Genomic DNA, 23,092 nt, shown 5'->3' on the forward strand with positions numbered 1-23,092 from the left:
TAAAATGACACCACTATATACTGTATGTTTCTCCTTATTTGAAATTCTATCAACCGAAATGTTCCATTAACCAAACTTTGTTGTGGCAGCAATGGTATTACAAGTTGAAAAAAATGGGGCTCTGACACTCTATTAGTGCCAGTTTGGTAACAACAGAGCTCAGAACCAGCCAGGCAGACAGACCCTGAATGGCTGGATCTTGGCTCAGAGAAGCAGGCTGGAATCTCAAGCCATCAGTGAGCAAATGGAGGAAGTCAGCGGGTCAGGCAGCACATGGAGAAAAAAAAATTAAGGGAAATTAGAACACAGATTGTCCTAATTTCAGGCAACACCATTCCCTCTCTATTTTCACTTCTTCTTTACCCTTTGCTGTACTTAGTTTACAAATTGTGCTGCTGTCTCCCAGCCGCAAGCAGTCAGAATAATCTTTTGTCCCGGTGTCATCAAGGAGAGCAACCTCCCAGGTAGGAGAAAGGACTGTCATCAGGGACCGAGGGGAGTGCGGGAAGTGTTGGGGACCAGCAGTGGGGGGTGCTACTGTGCTGTTTTGGGGTCTTTTTCTGTTTTATCCCGTTAACCGCAAAACCCAATAATTGAAAACCGCCCAGTCCCAAGATTTTTGGATATGGGGAAACGTACTATATTTAAAAAGAGAAGTTATTCCACAGAAGCTCCCATTCCTACCCCATAACTCTGCTTTTCCATTTAAATAAATCAAGGCTGAATTTCAACTTCATTAACCTACACAATATTCTTTGATCCTTTCATACTCATATTTTTTTCCACTTTCAATTTTGAATGTACTCATCAAATGAAAAGTGCAAGCCTTTTGCATTAGAGAATTACAAAGATTTGAAGTCTTCTTTATTTCAGTTCCTACCCTAAAACTCCAGCATCTCAGCAATCACCATGACTTAAGAATTTTATTTTATGCAATCTCCATGACTACCCTTTAATTCTTTCAAAAAAAATCTTTAAATTTTACAGTAAAAGCCCCATTATCTGGCATTCAATCAACCTGAAACTCAAACAACCGGCAAAAATAAAAGAAATTGAGGAAGTAAATAAATACATTTTGAGAAATAAATAAGAATAAATAAAGTTTTAAATTGTAGAAGTAAATGCTTTCTGAAGCAACACACAAACCCTTGGGAGCAAACATTCAGCCAGCAGAGCGTCCTGGTCATTCCCTGTCCACCTTAGCTGTTTGAATAAAGTTTCAATAAAGTTGTGTTTAATAAAATGGTGGTACCCAGAATGAAGAGCTGGCCCATGGCGCTTGCACAACTCTCCCAAAATGTCTCTCTATCCCTAATAGTAAGTCTTTACCTTTATTAGTATATCATTAAGTATATTAGTAAGGTTTCAATTGTAAACTTGGAGGAAGGGGCTAATTATGATGCGGCACGGTTAGTGTAGCAGCAAGCGCCACGGTGTTACAGTGCTTGTGAATGGGGTTCAAATTTAAAGGAAGGTGTGCCAAGGGACTGATGGAGATACTGGCGTGGAGGTGAGTCAGGTTGCGACAAGGGCCTGACCGGGACACTCACGTGGAAGTGAGTTGAGTTGTGCCGAGGGCCTTGTAAAGGTTAAAACCTGATGTCTTTGATTCTTAGTTAATTTATGCCTCTTTAGGAGAACTATTGTTTGCTCTGATACCATAGTGATGCGATGTAATTTTCGTAATATCTGCTCAGGCTAACGCTTGCTCTCTTTTCTACAAGATGTGAAAGAACCATGAGCGCAAGAAAATTTTCTTTGAATTTTTCTATCTCTTTAAGCTTCTGTATCTCTAAGTATTTTGTATCTCTATATATCTTTGTATCTTTATACAGTAAATGCTTTGTTATACCAATATGAAAGTCTTGTGGCGAAGCTATGCAAAATATTTATCCATTCTATCAACTAATTAAAACTACATAAAGTAACAGCCACAGAGTTTGATTTGTTGGATTAAAGAGATAAAAATTTGGGATATCACAACTCACACTTTGTAAATTATGATATATTAAAATAAGGAAAGTGTCATCTATAGGCCTGACCGGGACCCTGGCGAGGAGGAGAGTCGGGTTGTGCCGAGGGCTTGACCAGGACCCTGGCGTGGAGGAGAGTCGGGTTGTGCCGAAGGCCTGACCGGGACCCTGGCGTGGAGGAGGGTCAGGTTGTGCCGAAGGTCTGACTGGAATACTAATGTGGAGGTGAGTCATGTTGTGCTGAGGGTCTGACCAGGATGAAGAGCCAGTCGATGTCGCTCCCTATTGATGCCTTGTCAGAGTCTGTCTTTATTCATACTGGGTAGATTAGTAAGGTTTTATCTGAAAATATGGGGGAGAATGGGTTAATCGTGATGCCTCTTTAAAGTTCCAGTTTCTGCCTCCATTCCTTCCTCAGTTAGTTTAATCCAGGTCCAAACATTCTTTTTTGTGAAAAATTCATCCCTCAGCCTCCCTTTAAACCTTCTCCCCCTCTTAAGTCGGGAAGAATCCATAGAAGTAGGAGCAGAGCTAACATTTCAAATCACCTCTCATCAGCTGAAAAATGATTAAATGGTTCTTTCTCTGCAGATGTTGGCTAACATGTTGAGTGTCTCCACAATTTTCTATTTTTATTTTGTCTGTTATAAGATAATGTCAGTCTTGTCATGTAATTGACCTCTTTAAACAATCACTGAGATCCATCATATACAAGCCATTTTCACAAACCCATGATCACTTTGTACTGTTCAGGTGTATGGTGAATCCACTAACTTCCCATACCTTGACAATTTATTACTTCTTTACATGCAAATATCATGCTGATGGTTTGTACTGTCAAATATTAGATAAAAACAAGATTGTTAAACAAAAATATCCAAGTTCAACTTGAATGACTGCTTGATCACTCTACATTCTTCCATCTAAACCACAGCAACAAAGAGAAAACCAAATGAAATGTTAAAATTTTAAAAAAAGAAATGCATCACAAATATCCATATTACATCATTGGCAATATTCATATTTCAAATACTTTCCCTCCACTTAATCCAGTTTTTTGTATCAAATATTTGCATAATCTCTTGTGCGTCCAATAACGTGGATTTTGCTTTGAGCATTTAAGCTTACATTAAATTAAACCGTCAAAGCTAACTAGGGTTCTTACCCTTCTTCAGGTACAGCTTGCACAAGCGTTCTACATTCTCTTGGGCTGTAGATGACTTCAACATCATCTGGTGGAAATTCCAGCAAATCCCTTAAGGGACCAGGATCAATTAAGGGAGGGTGCATCATCATATAATCTTCAAAGTCGACAGGGTCAACTGCCTCAGTTAATGGAACCTGGAATTCACACATTAACAGTAAATGTTGTCTGAAATATCCACATCTTAAAATATAATTTTAAATGTTTTTTTCATATAATCTTGAATTTTCATTTCTTTACCAAATATGAATTTCATGAATTTCTACAAGGTTTCCAGTGACAAATGTGTTGATCAAACAGGAGTAGGGCATTTGATACCTCAGACATGCTCAATCAATTTAAATCACAGTTGATCTGTCGCTACTCAATTTATCTGCAATCCATCCACATCCAACCTATCGCTTGATATCTTCATCAAATAAAATCAGTTTTTCAAAAATGGAATGAAACTGCTAAATTTCACTGCACTTGCTCATTTCAAGAATGGTGTCTTTGTCAAAGTATTGGTGGAAATATTCCCTAAAATGAGTGAAAAGTAGAGAGTTCTAAAAATTGATTTACAGTGTCCTCCATAATTTTTGGAGCTAAGACAATTTTTCCCTTTATTTGACCCAGTGATCCTGGTCATGGCCAGAATTAACAAGCACCCGCTGCAATTTGCCTATCGACACAATCACTCCACAGCAGTCACAATATCACTGGCTTTCCACTCAGTGCTGGATCACCTCGAAAACAGCAACTCATACATGCACCTGCTCTTCACAGACTACAGCTCAGCTTTCAACACCATTATTCTCTCAGGGTTGATCAACAAGCTCCAAACCCTGGGCCTCTGCACACCCCTCTGCAACTGGATCTTTGACTTCCTCATTGGAAGACCTCAGTCAGTACGAATAGGAAACAATGTCTCCTCCTCATTGATCATCAACACAGGTGCACTCAAAGGACTGCTCTACTCACCAATCACCCAAGACTGTGTGCCCAGGCACAATTCCAATGCTATCTACAAATTTGCCAACAAGACCACGGTTGTCAGCAGAATCACAAATGGCAATGAGGAAGCATACAGAAGGAAGATAGATCAGCTCGTTGAGTGGTGTCTCACCAACTAACTTGCACTCAACATTAGCAAAACCAAGGAAATGATTGTGGACTTCAGGAAGAAGTCAGGAGAACACAATCTAGTCCTCATCGAGGGCTCAGTGGTAAAGAGGTCAAAGAACTTGAAATCCATGTTGTCAACATCTCCGAGGATCTGTCCTGAAGCCTCCACGACAATGCAGCCATGAAGGCGGCTCGCCTGCAGCTATACTTTGTGAGTTGTTTGAGATTTGGTGTGTAACTGAAAACTCTTGAAAATTTATATAGGTGTACCGTGCGAGCATTGTGGCTCGTTGCATCACTGTCTGGTATGGAGGTGCCAATGCTCAGGACAAGAATAAACTCCAGAGGTCTGTTAACTCGCCCTGCAATATCACGAGCACCAGACATCACACTATTGAGGACCCCACCACCCAGGCGGGGTGCTACCATCAGGAAAAAGGTACAGGAGCCTCCATGACAGCTTCATCCCCACTGCCATCAGATTCCTGAACCAAAGGCACTGCCTTACTGGACTTTTTGTCCACCATTTTTTTGGTAAGGTGGTTTATATGAATGTTTGGACTATGATGCTCTCCCAAAACATTGAAGTTTGTGATTTGTTCTTGACAATAAACTCTGCTTCTGAGCTTTAAATTTATAATCAAACAATGCACATGTGATTAAAAGTGTACATTCCAGATTTTATTCAAAGTTATTTGTAAACCTTTTGGTTTGACCATGTAGCAATTACAACACTTTTTGTACATAATTCCCTCATTTCAGATCAAAATTTTGTTTGCGACTTTTGGTCCATCAGTGTTGTGAGTACTCAGGTATGTTTAATTGCTTAATTGGTGCGGGTACAAGAGAGTGAGGCTTTCCACTCAGTGCTGGATCACCTCGAAAACAGCAACTCATACATGCAGCTGCAAGAGAGACTGCACTGCAAAATGCAAACCACGTTAGCCACAGAAAAAAGATAGCCAGAAGGGCCTGCAAAATTCTGGAAAAAGTAACAGAGTGTGGCCTGGGCACGTTTGGCTGCCACAGGTACTGGCACTCTTATCTTCATTGATGTGACTGCTGATGGCAGTAGCACAATGAATTCTGAGGTGTATAGAAAAATCTTATCTGCTCAAGTTCAAGCAAATGCCTCCAAACTCATTGGACAGTGCCTCGTCCTAGAGCAAGACAATGATCCCAAACATACTGCTAAAGCAACAAAGTTGTTCAAAGTTAAAAACTGGAAAATTCTTGAATGGCAAAGTCAATTATCCAGTCTAAATCCAATTGATCATACCTTCATTTGCTGAAGAGAAAAGTTAAGGGGACAAGCCCCCAAAACAAGCAGGAGCTGAAGAAGGCTGAAGTTGGGGCCTGGCAGAGCATCACCATAGAAGATACTCAGCACCTGATAATGTCTATGAATCACAGATTTCAAGCAGTCATTGCATGCAAGGGATATGCAACAAAGTACGAAACATGACTACTTCAATATAATTTCATTGCTATTGCCCAAATATTATGATGTCCTGAAATGAGGGGACGATGTACTGTGCTGTAGTTTGTACATGGTCAAACAAAATGTATACAAATAACCTTGAATAAAATCTAGAATATGCATTTTAGTTATGTGAACTGTTGGATTACAAATTTAAAACCATGTTGCTCGGGGCAAATAAAGGAAAGAAGCGTCTTTGCATCAAACATTTTGGAGGGCACTGTATCTGTCAAAACACCAATAACCTGCATTGCAAGTTAAGCCTCCTCACAATTCAGCTGAGGGCCAACACCAAACTTTGACATAGCCACAGAGATATATTGGGGTAGATAACGGTGAAGTTGGCCAGAAAGATAGGCATTAGGAATCATCATAAAAGATAGGAACAGAGACTAAAGCCCCTTTCACACTTGTATCCCACTAAATTGGCTGTTCAGTGTCCTGGGATAGGTTTGGCTTTTCACACTTGACCACTCCAAACTCGGACATTGAACATTTTCACACTTGTAAGGAGCCATCCCCAGGGTTAGGACTGTTTTCCTTCTACTGGTGATGTCATGACGCATCAAGTGATGGTGGACCTACCCTACATCCTGATCAATGTATTATGATCTTATATTTGAACAAAATTGATCATACTAAGCTTTATGTACAACACAGTATGAGCCCTTCAGCCCCTGTTGTTGGTGTGCTGACCTATATAAGCCTTTATAAGGGACTGTGGGGAAGTGTGAGCAATAAATAGCAATAGTGGACAATTTTTAAAACAGGGTGGGAAAGTTGGTAGGACATAGCACTCAATTTATGCAGTGTGGGAGTTTATAGCGCTATCTTTCTTTGGCTTGGCTTCGCGGACGAAGATTTATGGAGGGGGTAAAAAGTCCACGTCAGCTGCAGGCTCGTTTGTGGCTGACCAGTCCGATGCGGGACAGGCAGACACGATTGCAGCGGTTGCAAGGGAAAATTGGTTGGTTGGGGTTGGGTGTTGGGTTTTTCCTCCTTTGCCTTTTGTCAGTGAGGTGGGCTCTGCGGTCTTCTTCAAAGGAGGCTGCTGCCCGCCAAACTGTGAGGCGCCAAGATGCACGGTTTGAGGCGTTATCAGCCCACTGGCGGTGGTCAATGTGGCAGGCACCAAGAGATTTCTTTAGGCAGTCCTTGTACCTTTTCTTTGGTGCACCTCTGTCACGGTGGCCAGTGGAGAGCTCGCCATATAATACGATCTTGGGAAGGCGATGGTCCTCCATTCTGGAGACGTGACCCATCCAGCGCAGCTGGATCTTCAGCAGCGTGGACTCGATGCTATAGTGCACATTTATATAGCATGGGAAAGTTGGTAGCACTATAGCATTACATTTTATAAACACCGTCGGAAAAAGCTATGGCCGACCTGCCCTCCCAGAATTCCATGCGGCAGAGAAAGGGCTGTATGCATGGAGCATTCATTGGTGGGTTTCTCTGCCACATGGCATTCTGAGAAGTCAGGTCCGCCACTGCTTTTTTCCCCCATGGTCTTTATAAATTGTGCGCTTTAGTACTTCCAATTTTCCCCACGCTGTTTAAAATTTGACCGCTATTGCTATTTATTTTCTCTCTCCTCTCTTCCCCCCCCCCCCCCCCCGTAACTTTCCCATGGCAAAGTTTGTACCTTCATTTTAATCTTTTCTTCCTGCACTCACGCAAAAACTTGGGTCATTTCAATCCCACAATGCAATTACCCATTTCACACTTCCCTGATTGCAATGCCGGCATCTGCAGACACCAGGAATTGTACAAGGAGGTCAAGACCGTCAATCCCCGGCATGAGATAACATCACCTGATGCCGGCATTGAGCTGATTTTGCTTTCACACTAGGCACTTTAAAGGGCGATTGGCAGTTAATTCCCGGGAAAAGGAGCTTAAGAGAGGGAAATATAAACCTTGGGATTTGACATGCATTTAAAACAGAGTGCTCAAATGATGAAATAATTAAGAGCAGGGAGGGAGATAGAAAAGGCAAGAATTGAAAACGAGTAAAGATCATATTGTTTAGATTTATTGCCAAAGTACATACATTACATCAGATACAATATTTCTGCAGGCCAGGCAGTATTTCTACTTATGTGCACGAAACTATAGTGAAGAAAAGGTACATGTCGGCCCTTCAAGTCTGTACCGGTTCACTTGAACAACTCCACTAGCTCCTCCGCAAACTCCTGAAGTAGAGGCTTTCTTCATGACAAAAGAGAGAATTTTAAACAAAAAATATATAAATAAACTGACTGTGCAATGCAGAAAAAAAACATGCAGTAATACAGAATTTACAAAGTAGGAGTCCTTAAATGAGTCTCCAGGTGAGTTTGTTGTTTAGGAGACTAATGGTCAAGGGGAAGCAATTATTCTTGAAACTGGTGGTGCGAGTCTTGTGGTACCTATTCCTCTTTCCTGATGGCAGTTGTGAGAATAGAGCATGTCCTGGGTGGTGTGGATCCTTGATGATTTCTACTGCAACATTCCATGTAGATTTTCAATGGTGGGGAGACTTTTGCCCATATATGCTTGGCCACATTTTGCCACATTCCCATATCTACCACATTTTGCAGGGTTTTCCACTACACAAGCCCATGATATGAATAGTCAGCGCACTTTTCACTACATATTTGTGGAAGTTTTCCAAGGTTTTCGAGGTCATACCGAACCTCCACAAACTCCTGATGTGCTTTCTTCATGATGACATTAGTATATTGGATCCAGGAAAGATCCTCCAAGATGGTAACTCCCAGGAATTTAAATTTCCTCACCACCTCTGATTCCCCAATGATTAATGGACAGCACATCTCTAAAGTCCACAATCAGCTCTTTGGCTTTGGTGACAGTCAATGCAAGGTTGTTGTTAGTACACCATTCAGTCAAGTTTTCAACCTCTCTCCTGTACACCGATTCATCACCCCTTTTTATATAGCCCACTACAGTGGTATCTTCAGCAAATTTGTAGATGATGTTGTTGTTGAACTGAGCCACACAGTCTTAGGTGTCTGGTGAGTTGAGCATGGGGCTAAGTATACAGCCCTATGGTGCTCCAGTGCTGGTAGAGATCATGGAGAAGATTTTTTTGCCAATCCTCATTGATTGTGGTCTGGATCCAATTACATAGTGGGGAATTGAGGCCCATTCTTGGAGTTTGCTGATTAGTTTTGAAGGGATGATGGTGTTGAATACCAAACTGTAGTTGAATAAAGACCATCCTGATGTCTGTAACTTTGCTGTCCAGGAGATCCAGGGCTTTATGTCGAGCCAGTAAGTTGGCATCTGCTGTTGACCTTTTGCTGCGGTAGGCAAATTGGAACGGATCCATGTCGCTAGTCAGACAGAAGCTGATGTGCTTCAATACCAGACTCTCAAAACAGTTCATCACTGTTGACGTGAGTGCCGCTGGTCACTAGACACTTAGGCAGGTTACCACACTCTTCCTGGGCAATGCTACAATTAAGACCTTTAGGAAACAGATGGATACCACGCCCTGTCGGATATGTTGAAGATGTCAGCGCAGGTACTCTGTCCAGTCCAGATCCTTTCTTGAAGGCAGCCTGTCTATCATCCTCCGATACTGCAGTAGAGAATCATCAGCGGACCTATGGAGTGTACAGTGGTTCTTGTTCTGTTGGTGAAATCAGATGTAGAAAGCATTGAGTTCATCTGGGAGAGAAGCTTTGCTGTCTCCCATTGTACACCATTTGGCTTTGTAGCAGGTTATGTTATTTTGGGCCTGCCACAGCTGTCAGGTATCCTTCATTGCTTTCATTCTCATCCAGAATCTCCACTTTGCCTGGCTTTTTGTAGGTTGCACCTGCTCCTTCTGGAGTGTTCTGGATCTCTAGACTTAAATGTCTGTGATCTGGCTCTCAGTTGGTTCCAGATCTTGGAGAGTTCCATGAATGGAAGTAATGGATAATAGAGAAGATTTGAATGTTAAAATCAAGATGCTTTTGAAATATCAGTCAATAAAGAAAGTTAAAATATAGAGCACAAAAGGTGATAGGCAAACTGGACTTTCTAAAGATTATGATAATGCCAGCAAAATTGCAGAAGAGTTCACATTTATGAAGGCTGCAGGAGGGAAGTTTTACAGAATTCTGGAACAGCCAAGATTTGAAGTAACAATGACTTACATATATGAATATCCCAGAAGCAGATGAATTAAGACAGGAGCCAAGGTGAACTGCTGAGTGAAAAATACCAAAAAAAATCTAATAATCAGTGAACCGGTGCGGACTCGAAAGGCCAACATGGCTGTTTCCGCTCCGTAAATGGTTATATGGTTATTCAGAACCCGAAAGCATTCAGAAAACATATGTTGCAATAGTTCAAACATAATGCATCCTATTCAATTAGGGCACTTGACATATTTTGTTACCCACATAATTTTGTTTAATGCACTTTAAAAATTTTGGATAAACTTTAAAGGGAACATCAGTCCTCTCAATGCATTCATTTCGACCGAGGTACACAAAAAGAAACATCCAAAGATTAGTACAGGTGACAGACAATACCCTTACTCTCACTGATAGCGATCAAAGATCAATAGGTCAGAAATCAAAAGAAAGGAATTTTATTAGAAATTATATTCTTCAGATTGATTGGTTTGGCGAAGAAGTAACAATCTGCTATCACATACATGTGCTTTTAGGATTCTTCTGGTAGCTTTTAACATGAAATATTTCAGTAAGAACAGAGCTTGATCTGCGATTCATTAAGATCTTGGTTGATCTGAGGAGTCACGTGATGGAGTAGTGGCCGGACGGTGAACTCCAGCCCTCTCCAGAAAAGTCGGGAAAAACAAAGGAAAACACAAAGGCACAGAAATAAAAGTTACAGAAAAGTGAGTATAAAGGTGGAAAGAAGATGGCGACAAAAAAAGAAAAATCGAAAGCAACAGTAAGAAGAGAGGAAGAGAAGACAAAGGAGGAAAAAGGTGAAGGCCTTACTTGTCCAAAGAGGCCCGCTGCGGAGAGAGAAACCCGCTCCCTCAGGTCGGTAAATAATGGACTACAAAAATGGCTCGCTGAGCCGAGTACAAGTGCGCAATGCGAATGAAAAAAAACACACCGACGGGAGGGGGGACCAGCTGGGGAGTCGATCTCCACAGCCGGCAACGACAGCTGCAGAACAGCTGCAGCAAGAAGAGACCACAGAAGACAATAGAAACAAGAAAGAAGAGAAGAAAAGGGCACCAAAGAAACAACAGATGGCCAACCCAGAGGAAGAAGAGGAGGAAGAGGAAGAGTACAGTGAAATAGAAGAAGAAAAGAAAGGCAAGATAAAGGATATACTTTCTCTTATTAAAGGATACATGGAGTCATTTAAAGAATGGCAAACACAGGAATTTAAGGATTTAAGAAAAAGAATAAACAACACAGAAGAGAAAATGAATAAAATAGAGATGACCTTAACAGAAATGGGAAAGAAAATGGACAAGATGGAAGAGCGGGCAGTAGCAGCAGAAATGGAGGTAGAAGACTTAAAAAAGAAATTGGAGGAATCTAATAAAAAAACTAAAGAGACACAAGAACTACTAGCTCAAAAAATAGATACAATGGAAAATTATAACAGAAGAAATAACATAAAGATAGTGGGACTTAAGGAAGATGAAGAAGGCAAGAATATGAGGGAGTTTATAAAAGAGTGGATCCCTAAGACCCTAGGATGTCCAGAACTACAGCAAGAAATGGAAATAGAAAGGGCACATAGAGTATTGGCCTCTAAACCACAACCACAACAAAAACCAAGATCTATTGTAGTAAAATTCCTAAGATATACTATAAGAGAAAAGGTACTGGAGAAGACAATGGAAAAAGTAAGAGAGGGCAACAAACCACTGGAGTATAAAGGGCAAAAAATCTTCATTTATCCAGATATAAGTTTTGAACTCCTAAAGAAGAGAAAAGAGTTCAATACAGCAAAGGCGATTTTATGGAAGAAAGGGTATAAATTTATACGAAAGCATCCAGCGGTATTGAAAATATTTATTCCAGGACAACAAAACAGACTATTCTCGGATCCAGAAGAAGCACGAAAATTTGCAGAACAATTACAAAAATAGACTGAGGGAGGAAGACGGGTAATGAGAGTTAAAATGATCACGATTGATATGTATGTGGGTAAAGACAAAAATAGACTGAGGGATGAAGACGGGTAATGAGAGTAAAAATGATCACGATTGATATGTATGCGGGTAAAGAGGTATAAGAGTGAATAGAGACAATGTGCATACGTGAATGTATGTGTACTTAGAGGAAAATATAGATAGTATAGACAAGAATTAATAAGGGAAGGTAATGGAATAGAGAAAATAAGGAGGGAATTAAAAGAGTGACCTTTGTGACATATGAAAAGTGAAATCTTTTCTGGGGGGGGCGGGGTGAGGGGAAATAGCGGTCACTGCAAAATCAGTTGACGCTTGCGAGTGGATTCGCAAATCCAAATGGAGAGGGGAGATGTGGTTGTCCGACAAGGGATAAAGGACAACTCAGGAGGGGAAGGGGAGATTGGGGATAAAGAAGATAGAAATAGGAGAATAAGGAAAATGTTGGATGTTGTAGGAATGTTGTCTTATAAAGAGTTGAAAATAAGAAAACAGAAATGGAAAAGGAGGAAAGGTAATGATGGAAAAACAGAAAGAGAAGATAAACAAAATATAAAAGGGCTACGCTGAACTATATGACTTTAAATATTAATGGAATACATAACCAAATTAAAAGGAAGAAACTACTAAATTTAAATGAATAAATGTATTCCATTAGAAAAAATAACATATAGGTTAAGAAATAATATTGAAATATTCGAACAAGTATAGGAGCCTTACATTAAATACAACAGCGAAAACCTACCGGGGACAAACATTACCTAAGTTGATGGAAGGAGAAGGAAAGAAAAGAATGGACTCAGTAGAATTTCTGGTGTATTTTTGTTGAATGACAACATTGTCTGACTGGCTTAATGCAACCTAGATTGTATACCTAAAATGGATGAGGGGGGGGGGGGGTGGGGGGGTGGCTTGGGAGGAGGGGGGGGGGAGAAAAAGTCACTGTATATGTGTGAAAATGAAATAGTGTATATCATGGCTAATGTGATTTATGGTGTGAAAAATAAAAAATTTAAAAAAAAAAGATCTTGGTTGATCTGACCTTCACCCCAACTCCATTTTCTTGCCACATCTCCAAAAACCCTAAAATGTAAAATTCTGTGTCAATCTTCAATCTTGAATAATGGTTTCGCATCCACCGATCAAACAGAATTTCAAAGGAAATTCTCTTCATCTCATTCTTCCATGGCTCCTTATCCTGATATTGCCCAGCAGAGGAATCACCCTCCAGATTTGATGTGCTTTAATAAGTTTGCATTCTTCTCCATTCCACACAAGAAAACAATTTTTTTTTCCATAAAGTAACCCATTTGCTCCAGAATCAATCCAGTTAAACTTGTTTTTGCTGTCTCCAAAGCAAGTATATCCTGGTTCAAACAAGGAGAGCAAAACAAAATACAATATTTTATACAACACCCTCTTCATCAAAGCCAATATCCAATTACTTTCAGGACCTACACAGTGTGTTTCTTCTAAGAAGACAGCAGGACTCTGAACACCAGCATTCAACAGTTAAACACAGTTTAAATAATGTTCTGCTTTTCTATTCTTCCCACAGATGATAACCTCCGATTTCTCCATATGGTACTCCATCTGCGATAGCTCTCCCATTCAATTTATTTATGATCTTTGTATTCACCTCAGAAGTTAATCTTCCTTGTTCAAGCAATGTACCCGTTCCCATCACCTGAATCAACACAAGAGGCTGTGGGCCACTACCTCAACACTGTTTTACACTGATCCTTGCATCGGATAATTTCCCATCTTATTTATTCCAACTGTTTTCAGTCTGAACAGAAGTCCATCTATTCCACTACTTAGTCACACCAAATAAAGTTAATCAAAGAACTATTGCAGCAACACTGACATTTTTAATTTTGATGTATGATCTGCCTCTAACACTATACTGAATTAACCAGTTTACTTTTCCACAAGAAGCAAAGAATGCTGCAAGACATGTACCAAAAATTGCTGCACATCTACTCGTGTCAACTTACACCTTTAACAGAGACCTGGGTACAGACTATCTGCTCTTTTAGAGAACAAAAGGCATCATGAAGAGAGAATAACATGACAAATGTGTCCTTCTAAAAATGTTTGCAGTTTTCAATAGATATATGTGTTGAATTGAGGCAGAGAATGGTGGGAAGGCTCAGGTAAGAAAGCATCTGCAGAGAGATACTCAGTTAATGCTTCAAGTTGATGATAAAATTCAGAAATCAATCATTCCACCAAAACAAAAATTGAAGTATTTCAAATTCAGAAATATTCGCCATCTCAATTTTAGCCCAACTAGGGGGCCATTCCAAATCCATTAATTAACTAATAAATTTAAATTGAGCTGCCTCATAATAATTTTGAAAATGTGGTAAGCGTAATCCCCCTAATGCATATTTCTAGGTTATCTTATTCAAAGCTACTCTCGGAAATTTACCCTTCCATAAAAATTCCCTAACCATTTTATTTAAATCTCGAAAAAAATTCTTATTAAATAAACACGGAATTGACTGAAACAAATATTATATACGTGGAAAGATATTCATTTTGATTGTATTTATTCTTCCAATTAAATTTATAGGAAGATCCTTCCACTTAATCAAATCAGCTTTGATCTTTTTCATTAACGGTACATAATTTAATTTATATAAAGATTGATAATCAACATATAAATTTATACCCAAATATTTAATTCGATCAGTCCACTTCAAATTAATAATATTCTTATAAACTGAATAATCTCCTTCACCTATTGGTAAAATTTCACTTTTTTCCCCAGTTAACTTTATATCCAGACAAAGATCCATATTGTGTTAAACATTCCTTCAGGTGTAAAAGTGACTGAGCTGGGTTTGTTAAATACACCAGTACATCATCTGCAAATAGATTAATTTTATACTCCTCATCTAAAACTCTCATACCTTGTATCTGTGTATTTTGTTGTATCAACTGTGCTAAAGGTTCAATTACTAACACAAACAAAGCTGGAGACAAAGGACAACCTTGTCGAGTTGAACGAGTTAATTTAAAAGGTTACGAGATCTGACCATTTGCCAATACCCTGGCTATTGTTTTATTGTATAAAGCTTTAATCCAACCAATAAAAGAAGGAACAAACTTAAATTTCTCTAAGACTTTAAATAAAAAGTTCCACTCAACTCTATCAAAAGCCTTTTCTGCATCAAGAGATATCACCATCGGATGGTCATGGCACTGTCAATATTTATTAATCAAACTAATCACTTGAAGAATATTATCTGAAGCATACCTATTATTTATAAGACCTGTTTGATCTACATGTATCAACTTAGGTAAAAATTTAGCCAATCGATTCGCTAATACATTAGCTATTATTTTATAGTCTACATTCAACAAAGAAATTGGTCTATATGAAGGCACCTTTAACGGATCTCTATCCTTCTTAGGAATTACAGTAATTAAGGCACTAGAGCATGATTCAGGTAGATCATAATGTACATTAATCTGTCGTAACACATCTCCAAACACTGTAGATAAATCATCATAAAATACCTTATAAAATTCAACCAAAAACCCGTCATCACCAGGTGATTTTCCATTCGGCATTTCCAACATAGCCAATTTAATTTCTAAATCAGTAAAAGGAGCCTCCAGCTCCAATATGTTTTCTTCTCCTAGTACAGGTAATTTCAACACCGATAAAAAGGAGTCAATCAATCCGCTCTCCTGTTTTTCCTCAGAAGTATATAATTTCTTATAAAATGAATGAAACTCATCATTAATCTCACGAGGTTTGTAAGCAATAGTCGAATTTTGTCTGACTGCATTAATAACCCTTGATACCTGTTCTTTCTTTAACTGCCATGCAAGTACCTCATACGCTTTCTCACCCCATTCATAATACCATTGTTTACATCTATTAATCAAGCATTCAAATTGATAAGATTGCAACGTATTGTATTTCAATTTCAATCTAGACAACTCTATCTTCTGATTTTCTGTCACATCTCTCTGAAATTCCTTTTCTAATTCATCAATCTGTTTCTCTAATTCAAAGCTCTCGGTTAGATAATTCTTTTTAACCTTAGAGGTATAACTAATTATTTGACCTCTCAAGTAAGCTTTCATAGCATCCCACAATATAAATTTACTTTGAACAGAATTAACATTTTCTTCCAAAAAGAGTTTAATTTGTTTTTTTTTTAATTCAATAAATTCCACTTTTTTTTAACATCGTATTGAATCTCCAACGATAAGCTACACAAACTTTTTCAGAACTTTCATAAGTAAAATACAACAAAGAATGATCTGAAATTACCCTACTTTTATATTCTGCTTGCAGTATTTTCCCCTGTAAATTTGCCGATACTAAAAAAAAATCAATTCTGGAAAGAGATTCATGTCTAAATGAATAAAAAGAGAAATCCTTCTCTGTTGGGTTAAGATATCGCCAAATGTCCACTAAATTAAAATCTTTCATCAAAGTTCGCATTTGAATTGCCATTTTAAATTTTTTAACATTTTTTGGAAATTTATCTAATAAAAGTTTCAAATCACAGTTAAAATCTCCTCCAACCAGAACATTTTCATTAGCTTGCCCCAGGAGCAGAAATGCATCAAAAATAAATGCTTCATATAATTTGAAAATACAACAATGGTATATAGAAATGAATAAATGTATTCCATTAGAAAAAATAACATATAGTTTAAGAAATAATATTGAAATATTCGAACAAGTATGGGAGCCTTACATTAAATACAATAGCGAAAACCTACCGGGAACAAACATTACCTAAGTTGATGGAAGGAGAAGAGAAGAAAAGAATGGACTCAGTAGAATTTCTGGTGTATTTTTGTTGAATGACAACATTGTCTAACTGAATTAATGCAACCTAGATTGTATAACTAAAATGGATGAGAGGGGGGAGGGATGGGGGGGTGGCTTGGGAGGAGGGAGGGGGGAGGGAGAAAAAGTCACTGTAAATGTGTGGAAAAGAAAAAGTGTATATCATGGCTATTGTGATTTATGGTGTGAAAAATAAAAAATTTAAAAAAAAAATAAAAAAAAATAAATGCTTCATAAAATAAAAAATTTAAAAAAAAATAAAATAAATAAATAAATAAATAAATGCTTCATGAGGAGTCACGTGATGGAGTAGTGGCCGGTCGGGGAACTCCAGCCCTCTCCGGAAAAGTTTTCAAAAAACTCAGAAAACCCAAAGGCACAAACACAAAAATTAAAATAAAGTGAAAGTAAAGGTGGGAAGAAAATGGCAGCGAAGAAAGAAAAGTCGAAAGCAACGGGAAGAAGAGAAGAAGAAAAGACATCAGAAGAAGAAGGTGAAGGCCTTACCTGTCTGAGGAGGCCCGCTGTGGAGAGAGAAGCTCGCTCCCTCAGGTCAGTTGAAGTCCCGAGCTTGGGACTACAAAAATGGCTCGCGGAGCCAAGCAAAAGTGCACAACCGCGCGAGACAAAAAAAACACTGACGGTATGGGGTACCAGCTGAGGAGTCGATCTCCACAGCTGAGAATGACAGCCACAGCACAGCAGCAGGAAGAGAACATAGAAAACAACGAGAACAAGAAAGCGAGTAAAAAGAAATCAAGGAAACAACAGATGACCAACACAGAGGAAGAAGAAGAAGAAGAAGAAGAAGAAGAAGAACACAGAGAAATGGAAGAAGAAGGGAAAGGCAAGACAATGGATATTTTTTTTTAAAGAATATATGGAATCAGTAAAAGAATGGTAATCACAAGAATTTAGTGAAATAAAAAGAAGAATTAAAAGTACAGAAGAAAAAAATGAATAGATTAGAGATGGTCATGTCAGATATAGGAAAAAGAGTGGACAAGGTGGAAGAACGAGAAACAGCCATAGAAATGGAAGTAGAGGACTTAAAAGAGAAATTAGAAGAATCTAATAAAAAAGTTAAAGAGACACAAGAGCTGTTAGCTCAGAGGATAGAGAAAATGGAAAATTATAGTAGAAGAAATAATATAAAGATAGTGGGCCTTAAGGAAGATGAAGAAGGCAAGAATATGAGAGAATTTATAAAAGATTGGATCCCCAGGGTCCTAGGAAGACCAGAATTACAGGAAGAAATGGAAATAGAAAGGGCACATAGAACATTAGCCCCTAAACCACAGCCACAACAAAAACCAAGATCCATTTTAGAAAAATTCCTAAGATATACAACAAGAGAAAATATATTGGAGAAAGCAATGAAGAAAATGAGAGAAGACAAAAAGCCACTGGAATACAAAGGTCAAAAAATTTTTTTCTATCCAGACATAAGTTTTGAACTCCTGAAGAAGAGAAAGGAGTTTAATACAGCAAAAGCGATCCTATGGAAAAAAGGATATAAATTTATGCTAAAGTACCCAGCGGTACTTAAAATAGTTATTCCAGGGCAGCAAAACAGAATATTCTCGGATCCGGAGGAAGCACGAAAATTTGCAGAACAGCTACAAAACAAGCAGAGAGATGAAGACGTGCAACGAGAGCAAAAATGACCACGAACTATATGTATATATATATATATATATATATATATATATGTGTGTGATGTGTGTGTATGTATATATGTGTGTACATGAGTGTATGTGTATTTAAAGGAAAATATATAGAGTATGGCTCACACCAAGACACAAGAGAAACTTGTCCGTGAACTACTCTTTGCAGATGATGCCGCTTTAGTTGCCCATTCAGAGCCAGCTGCTCTTCAGCGCTTGACGTCCTGCTTTGCGGAAACTGCCAAAATGTTTGGCCTGGAAGTCAGCCTGAAGAAAACTGAGGTCCTCCATCAGCCAGCTCCCCACCATGACTACCAGACCCCCCACATCTCCATCGGGCACAGAAAACTCAAAACGGTCAACCAGTTTACCTATCTCGGCTGCACCATTTCATCAGATGCAAGGATCGACAATGAGATAGATAACAGACTCGCCAAGGCAAATAGCGCCTTTGGAAGACTACACAAAAGAGTCTGGAAAAACAACCAACTGAAAAACCTCACAAAGATAAGCGTATACAGATCCATTGTCATACCCACACTCCTGTTCGGCTCCGAATCATGGGTCCTCTACCGGCACCACCTACGGCTCCTAGAACGCTTCCACCAGCGTTGTCTCCGCTCCATCCTCAACATCCATTGGAGCGCTTACACCCCTAACGTCGAAGTACTCGAGATGGCAGAGGTCGACAGCATCGAGTCCACGCTGCTGAAGATCCAGCTGCGCTGGATGGGTCACGTCTCCAGAATGGAGGACCATCGCCTTCCCAAGATCCTGTTATATGGCGAGCTCTCCACTGGCCACCGTGACAGAGGTGCACCAAAGAAAAGGTACAAGGACTGCCTAAAGAAATCTCTTGGTGCCTGCCACATTGACCACCGCCAGTGGGCTGATATCGCCTCAAACCGTGCATCTTGGCGCCTCACAGTTTGGCGGGCAGCAACCTCCTTTGAAGAAGACCGCAGAGCCCACCTCACTGACAAAAGGCAAAGGAGGAAAAACCCAACACCCAACCCCAACCAACCAATTTTCCCTTGCAACCGCTGCAATCGTGTCTGCCTGTCCCGCATCGGACTTGTCAGCCACAAACGAGCCTGCAGCTGACGTGGACTTTTTACCCCCTCCATAAATCTTCGTCCGCGAAGCCAAGCCAAAGAAGAAAAGATATAGAGTATAGATAAGAATTAATAAGGGAAAGAAAGGGAAGAGAGGAAGTAAGGAGGGATTTAAGAGAGTGACCTTTGTTGTATATGAAAATTAGAATCTTTTCTGGGGGGGCTGGGTGGGGAGGAGTTACGGTCACTGCGAAATCAGTTGACGCTTGCGAGTGAATTCGCAAATCCAAATGGAGAGGGGAGATGTAATTGCCCGACAAGGGACAAAGGGCAACTCAGAAAGGGGAGGGGATAGTGGGATTAAAGAAATTTTAGATAGGAGAATAAGGGAAATGTTTGATGTTTTAGAAATGTTGTCTTATAAAGTGTTCAAAACAAGAAAGCAGAAATGGATAAGAAGGAAATGTGATGATGAGGAAACGGAAAGGAAAGATAAACAAAGTATGAAATGGCTATGTTTAACTATATGACTTTAAATATTAACGGAATACATAACCAAATCAAAAGGAAGAAACTGCTAAATTTACTGAAAAAAGAAAAAATTGATAGAGCATTCGTGCAAGAAACACACTTAACTGAAATGGAGCACAAGAAATTAAAGACAGATTGGATAGGACATGTAACAGCAGCAACATATAATTCAAAAGCTAGAGGAGTAGCTATATTAATCAGTAAAAATGTACCAATTAAAATAGGAAAGGAAATAATAGATCCAGCAGGGAGATATGTAATGATAAAATGTCAGATATATTCGGAGTTTTGGAATTTACTCAATGTATATTCACCTAACGAAGAAGATCAAAAATTTATGCAAGATATTTTTTTGAAGATAGCAGACACACAAGGGAACATACTAATATGAGGGGATTTCAAACTTAATTTGGATTCAAATATGGATAAAACTGGGAAAAAAATTAACAGAAAGAACAAAGTAACCAAATTTATAATTAAATCGATGCAAGAAATGCAACTTTTGGATATATGGAGGAAACAACACCCAAAGGAAAAGGAATATTCATATTATTCGGGTAGACATAAAACATACTCAAGAATAGACCCATTCCTGTTATCAGCTCGCATGCAAGACAGAGTTAGAAAAACAGAATATGAAGCTAGAATATTATCGGAACACTCACCCCTGATATTGACAATAGAGTTAGAGGACATCCCTCCAAGAATGTACAGATGGAGATTAAGGCAGGATTTTAGAGAATTCATTAAAAGACAAATTAAAATGTTCTTTGAAATAAATACGGAATCAGTGAAAGATAAGTTTATACTATGGGACGCAATGAAAGCATTCATCAGAGGGCAAATAACAAGTTATGTAACCAAGATGAAAAAGGACTACAATCAGGAAACAGAGCAGTTGGAAAGGGAAATAGCAAATATAGAAAAAGAATTAGCAATGAAGGAAGACAACTAAAAGAAGAGAATTGGCAGATAAAAAAATAAAATATGAAACACTACAAACATATAAGGTGGAGAAGAACATAATGAAGACAAAACAGAAATATTATGAACTAGGAGAAAAAAAAGCACAAAATTTTAGCATGGCAGCTTAGGACAGAACAAACTAAGAAAACGGTATTGGCATCAAGGAAAAAATACAAACAAATCACATATAATCCAACGGAGATTAATGAAAACTTCAGAGAATTCTACGAACAATTATACCAAACAGAAAACGAAAGGAAAGAAGACAAAATGGATGAATTTTTAACTAAAGTTGAACTACCAAAATTACAAATAGAGGAACAAAATAAATTAAAAGAACCATTTGAAATAGAAGAATTACAGGAGATATTAAAAAAACTACCGAACAATAAAACACCAGGAGAGGATGGATTCCCAACAGAATTTATGAAACATTTAAAGACTTATTAATTCCTCCCCTCCTGGAAGAAATCAACCAGATTGATAAAACACAAAGCTTACCAGATTCATGCAAAACAGCAATAATTACAGTAATACCAAAGACAGGGAAAGATCCACTAACACCAGCGTCATATAGACCAATATCTTTACTTAACACAGATTATAAGATAATAGCTAAACTATTAGCAAACAGATTAGCTGACTATGTACCAAAAATAGTAAATCTAGACCAAACTGGATTTATTAAAAAAAGACAAACAACAGATAATATTTGTAAATTTATTAACTTAATTCATGCAGTAGAAGGAAATAAAGCTCCAACAGTAGCGGTGGCTTTAGACGGAGAGAAGGCCTTTGAAAGAGTAGAATGGAATTATTTATTCAAAGTACTACAAAAATTCAGTTTACCAGAGAAATATATTAATTGGATTAAAGCATTATATAAGGGGCCATTGGCGAAAATGACAGTAAATGGATATATATCAAAACAATTTAAATTAAGCAGATCAACAAGGCAGGGATGCCCACTATCACCCTTATTGTTGGCGTTAGCCATAGAACCACTATCAGAACTGATAAGAACAGAAAATAAAATAAAAGGGATAAAAATAAAAGACAAGGAATATAAAATCAGTTTATTTGCAGATGACGTTATAGTATACTTAACAGAACCAGAAATATCAATAAAAGAATTACATAAGAAATTGAAGGAATATGGAGAAGTGTCGGGATACAAAATTAACACAAATAAAAGTGAAGCAATGCCAATGAATAATGCGGATTTCTCAAAATTTAAGAAGGAATCACCATTCAGATGGCAAATGTAAGCAATAAGATACCTAGGTATACAAATAAATAAAAATCATGGCCATCTATATAAACTCAATTATTATCCACTAATGAAAAAATTACAGGACGATTTAGAGCATTGGAAAGACTTACCACTAACACTAATAGGAAGGATAAACTGTATTAATATGAACATTTTCCCAAGGATACAATACCTATTTCAGGCATTGCCAATACACTTCACGGAGAAATTCTTCAAGGAGTTAAAGAAAATAATAAGGAAATTTTTATGGAAAGGGGGGGAAACCGAGGATAGCACTAGATAAATTAACAGAATGGTATAAACAAGGAGGCTTACAACTGCCAAACTTTAAAAATAATTATAGAGCCGCACAATTAAGATACCTATCAGATTTTTATCAAAAAAGGGAAAAGCCAGATTGCACTAGATTAGAACCAGATAAAATAGGGGAGAAGATACCCGAACATATATTATATAAATGGGATGAAAAATTGGTACAATGTAGGAATTCTCCAGTATTACATCATCTGCTCAATATTTGGAAGAAGATTCATGTAGAAAGGAATAAAACAAATTACCAACTACCAAAACTAATACTGACGCAAAATCAGCTAATCCCTTTTACAATAGATAACCTTTCCTTTAGAGCAGGGGTGTCAAACTCAAATTCACAGAGGTCCAAAATTAAAAACTTGGACTAAGTCGAAGGCCGAACTAAATATTTATTGAAAATTTTCAACATCTGCATGTTTTCTCTTCTTTCAACATATGTAATGTTAAACTTTTTCTTATTAAAATAAATGTTTAATAATAGTTTTGGATAAACTCTTTCCAGAAGCATTAAAAAATGAGAAATAAAATATTCAATAAATAATATTTCTCTATAGAGGATTTGTCAAATGTTGCTAGTGTGCTGTCG

The 23,092-nt window shown here is 38.2% G+C and overlaps 1 protein-coding gene and 1 long non-coding RNA gene across 15 annotated transcripts in view; one reads left to right on the top strand and one right to left on the bottom strand.

Annotated features, from left to right (window-relative positions):
* Positions 1-23,092, bottom strand: part of dock7 (dedicator of cytokinesis 7) — a 310,961-nt gene that overhangs the window by 248,505 nt on the left and 39,364 nt on the right. For all 14 annotated transcript variants that reach the window (XR_011357731.1, XR_011357730.1, XM_069938284.1 and 11 more), the window contains exon 3: positions 3,139-3,314. Coding sequence is in view for 12 of the 14 variants with exons in the window: in XM_069938284.1 (XP_069794385.1) it covers positions 3,139-3,314 (176 nt within the window). In the remaining 2 variants the exon portion in view is untranslated. The remainder of the gene's footprint in view (positions 1-3,138; positions 3,315-23,092) is intronic.
* Positions 381-4,232, top strand: LOC138763696 (uncharacterized). Its single transcript, XR_011357732.1, has 3 exons — positions 381-464; positions 2,036-2,198; positions 3,149-4,232. It is a non-coding gene; the product is annotated as an uncharacterized lncRNA (long non-coding RNA).

Source organism: Narcine bancroftii, chromosome 5 (genome assembly GCF_036971445.1).
Source record: "Narcine bancroftii isolate sNarBan1 chromosome 5, sNarBan1.hap1, whole genome shotgun sequence".
Classification (NCBI taxonomy): Eukaryota; Metazoa; Chordata; class Chondrichthyes; order Torpediniformes; family Narcinidae; genus Narcine; species Narcine bancroftii.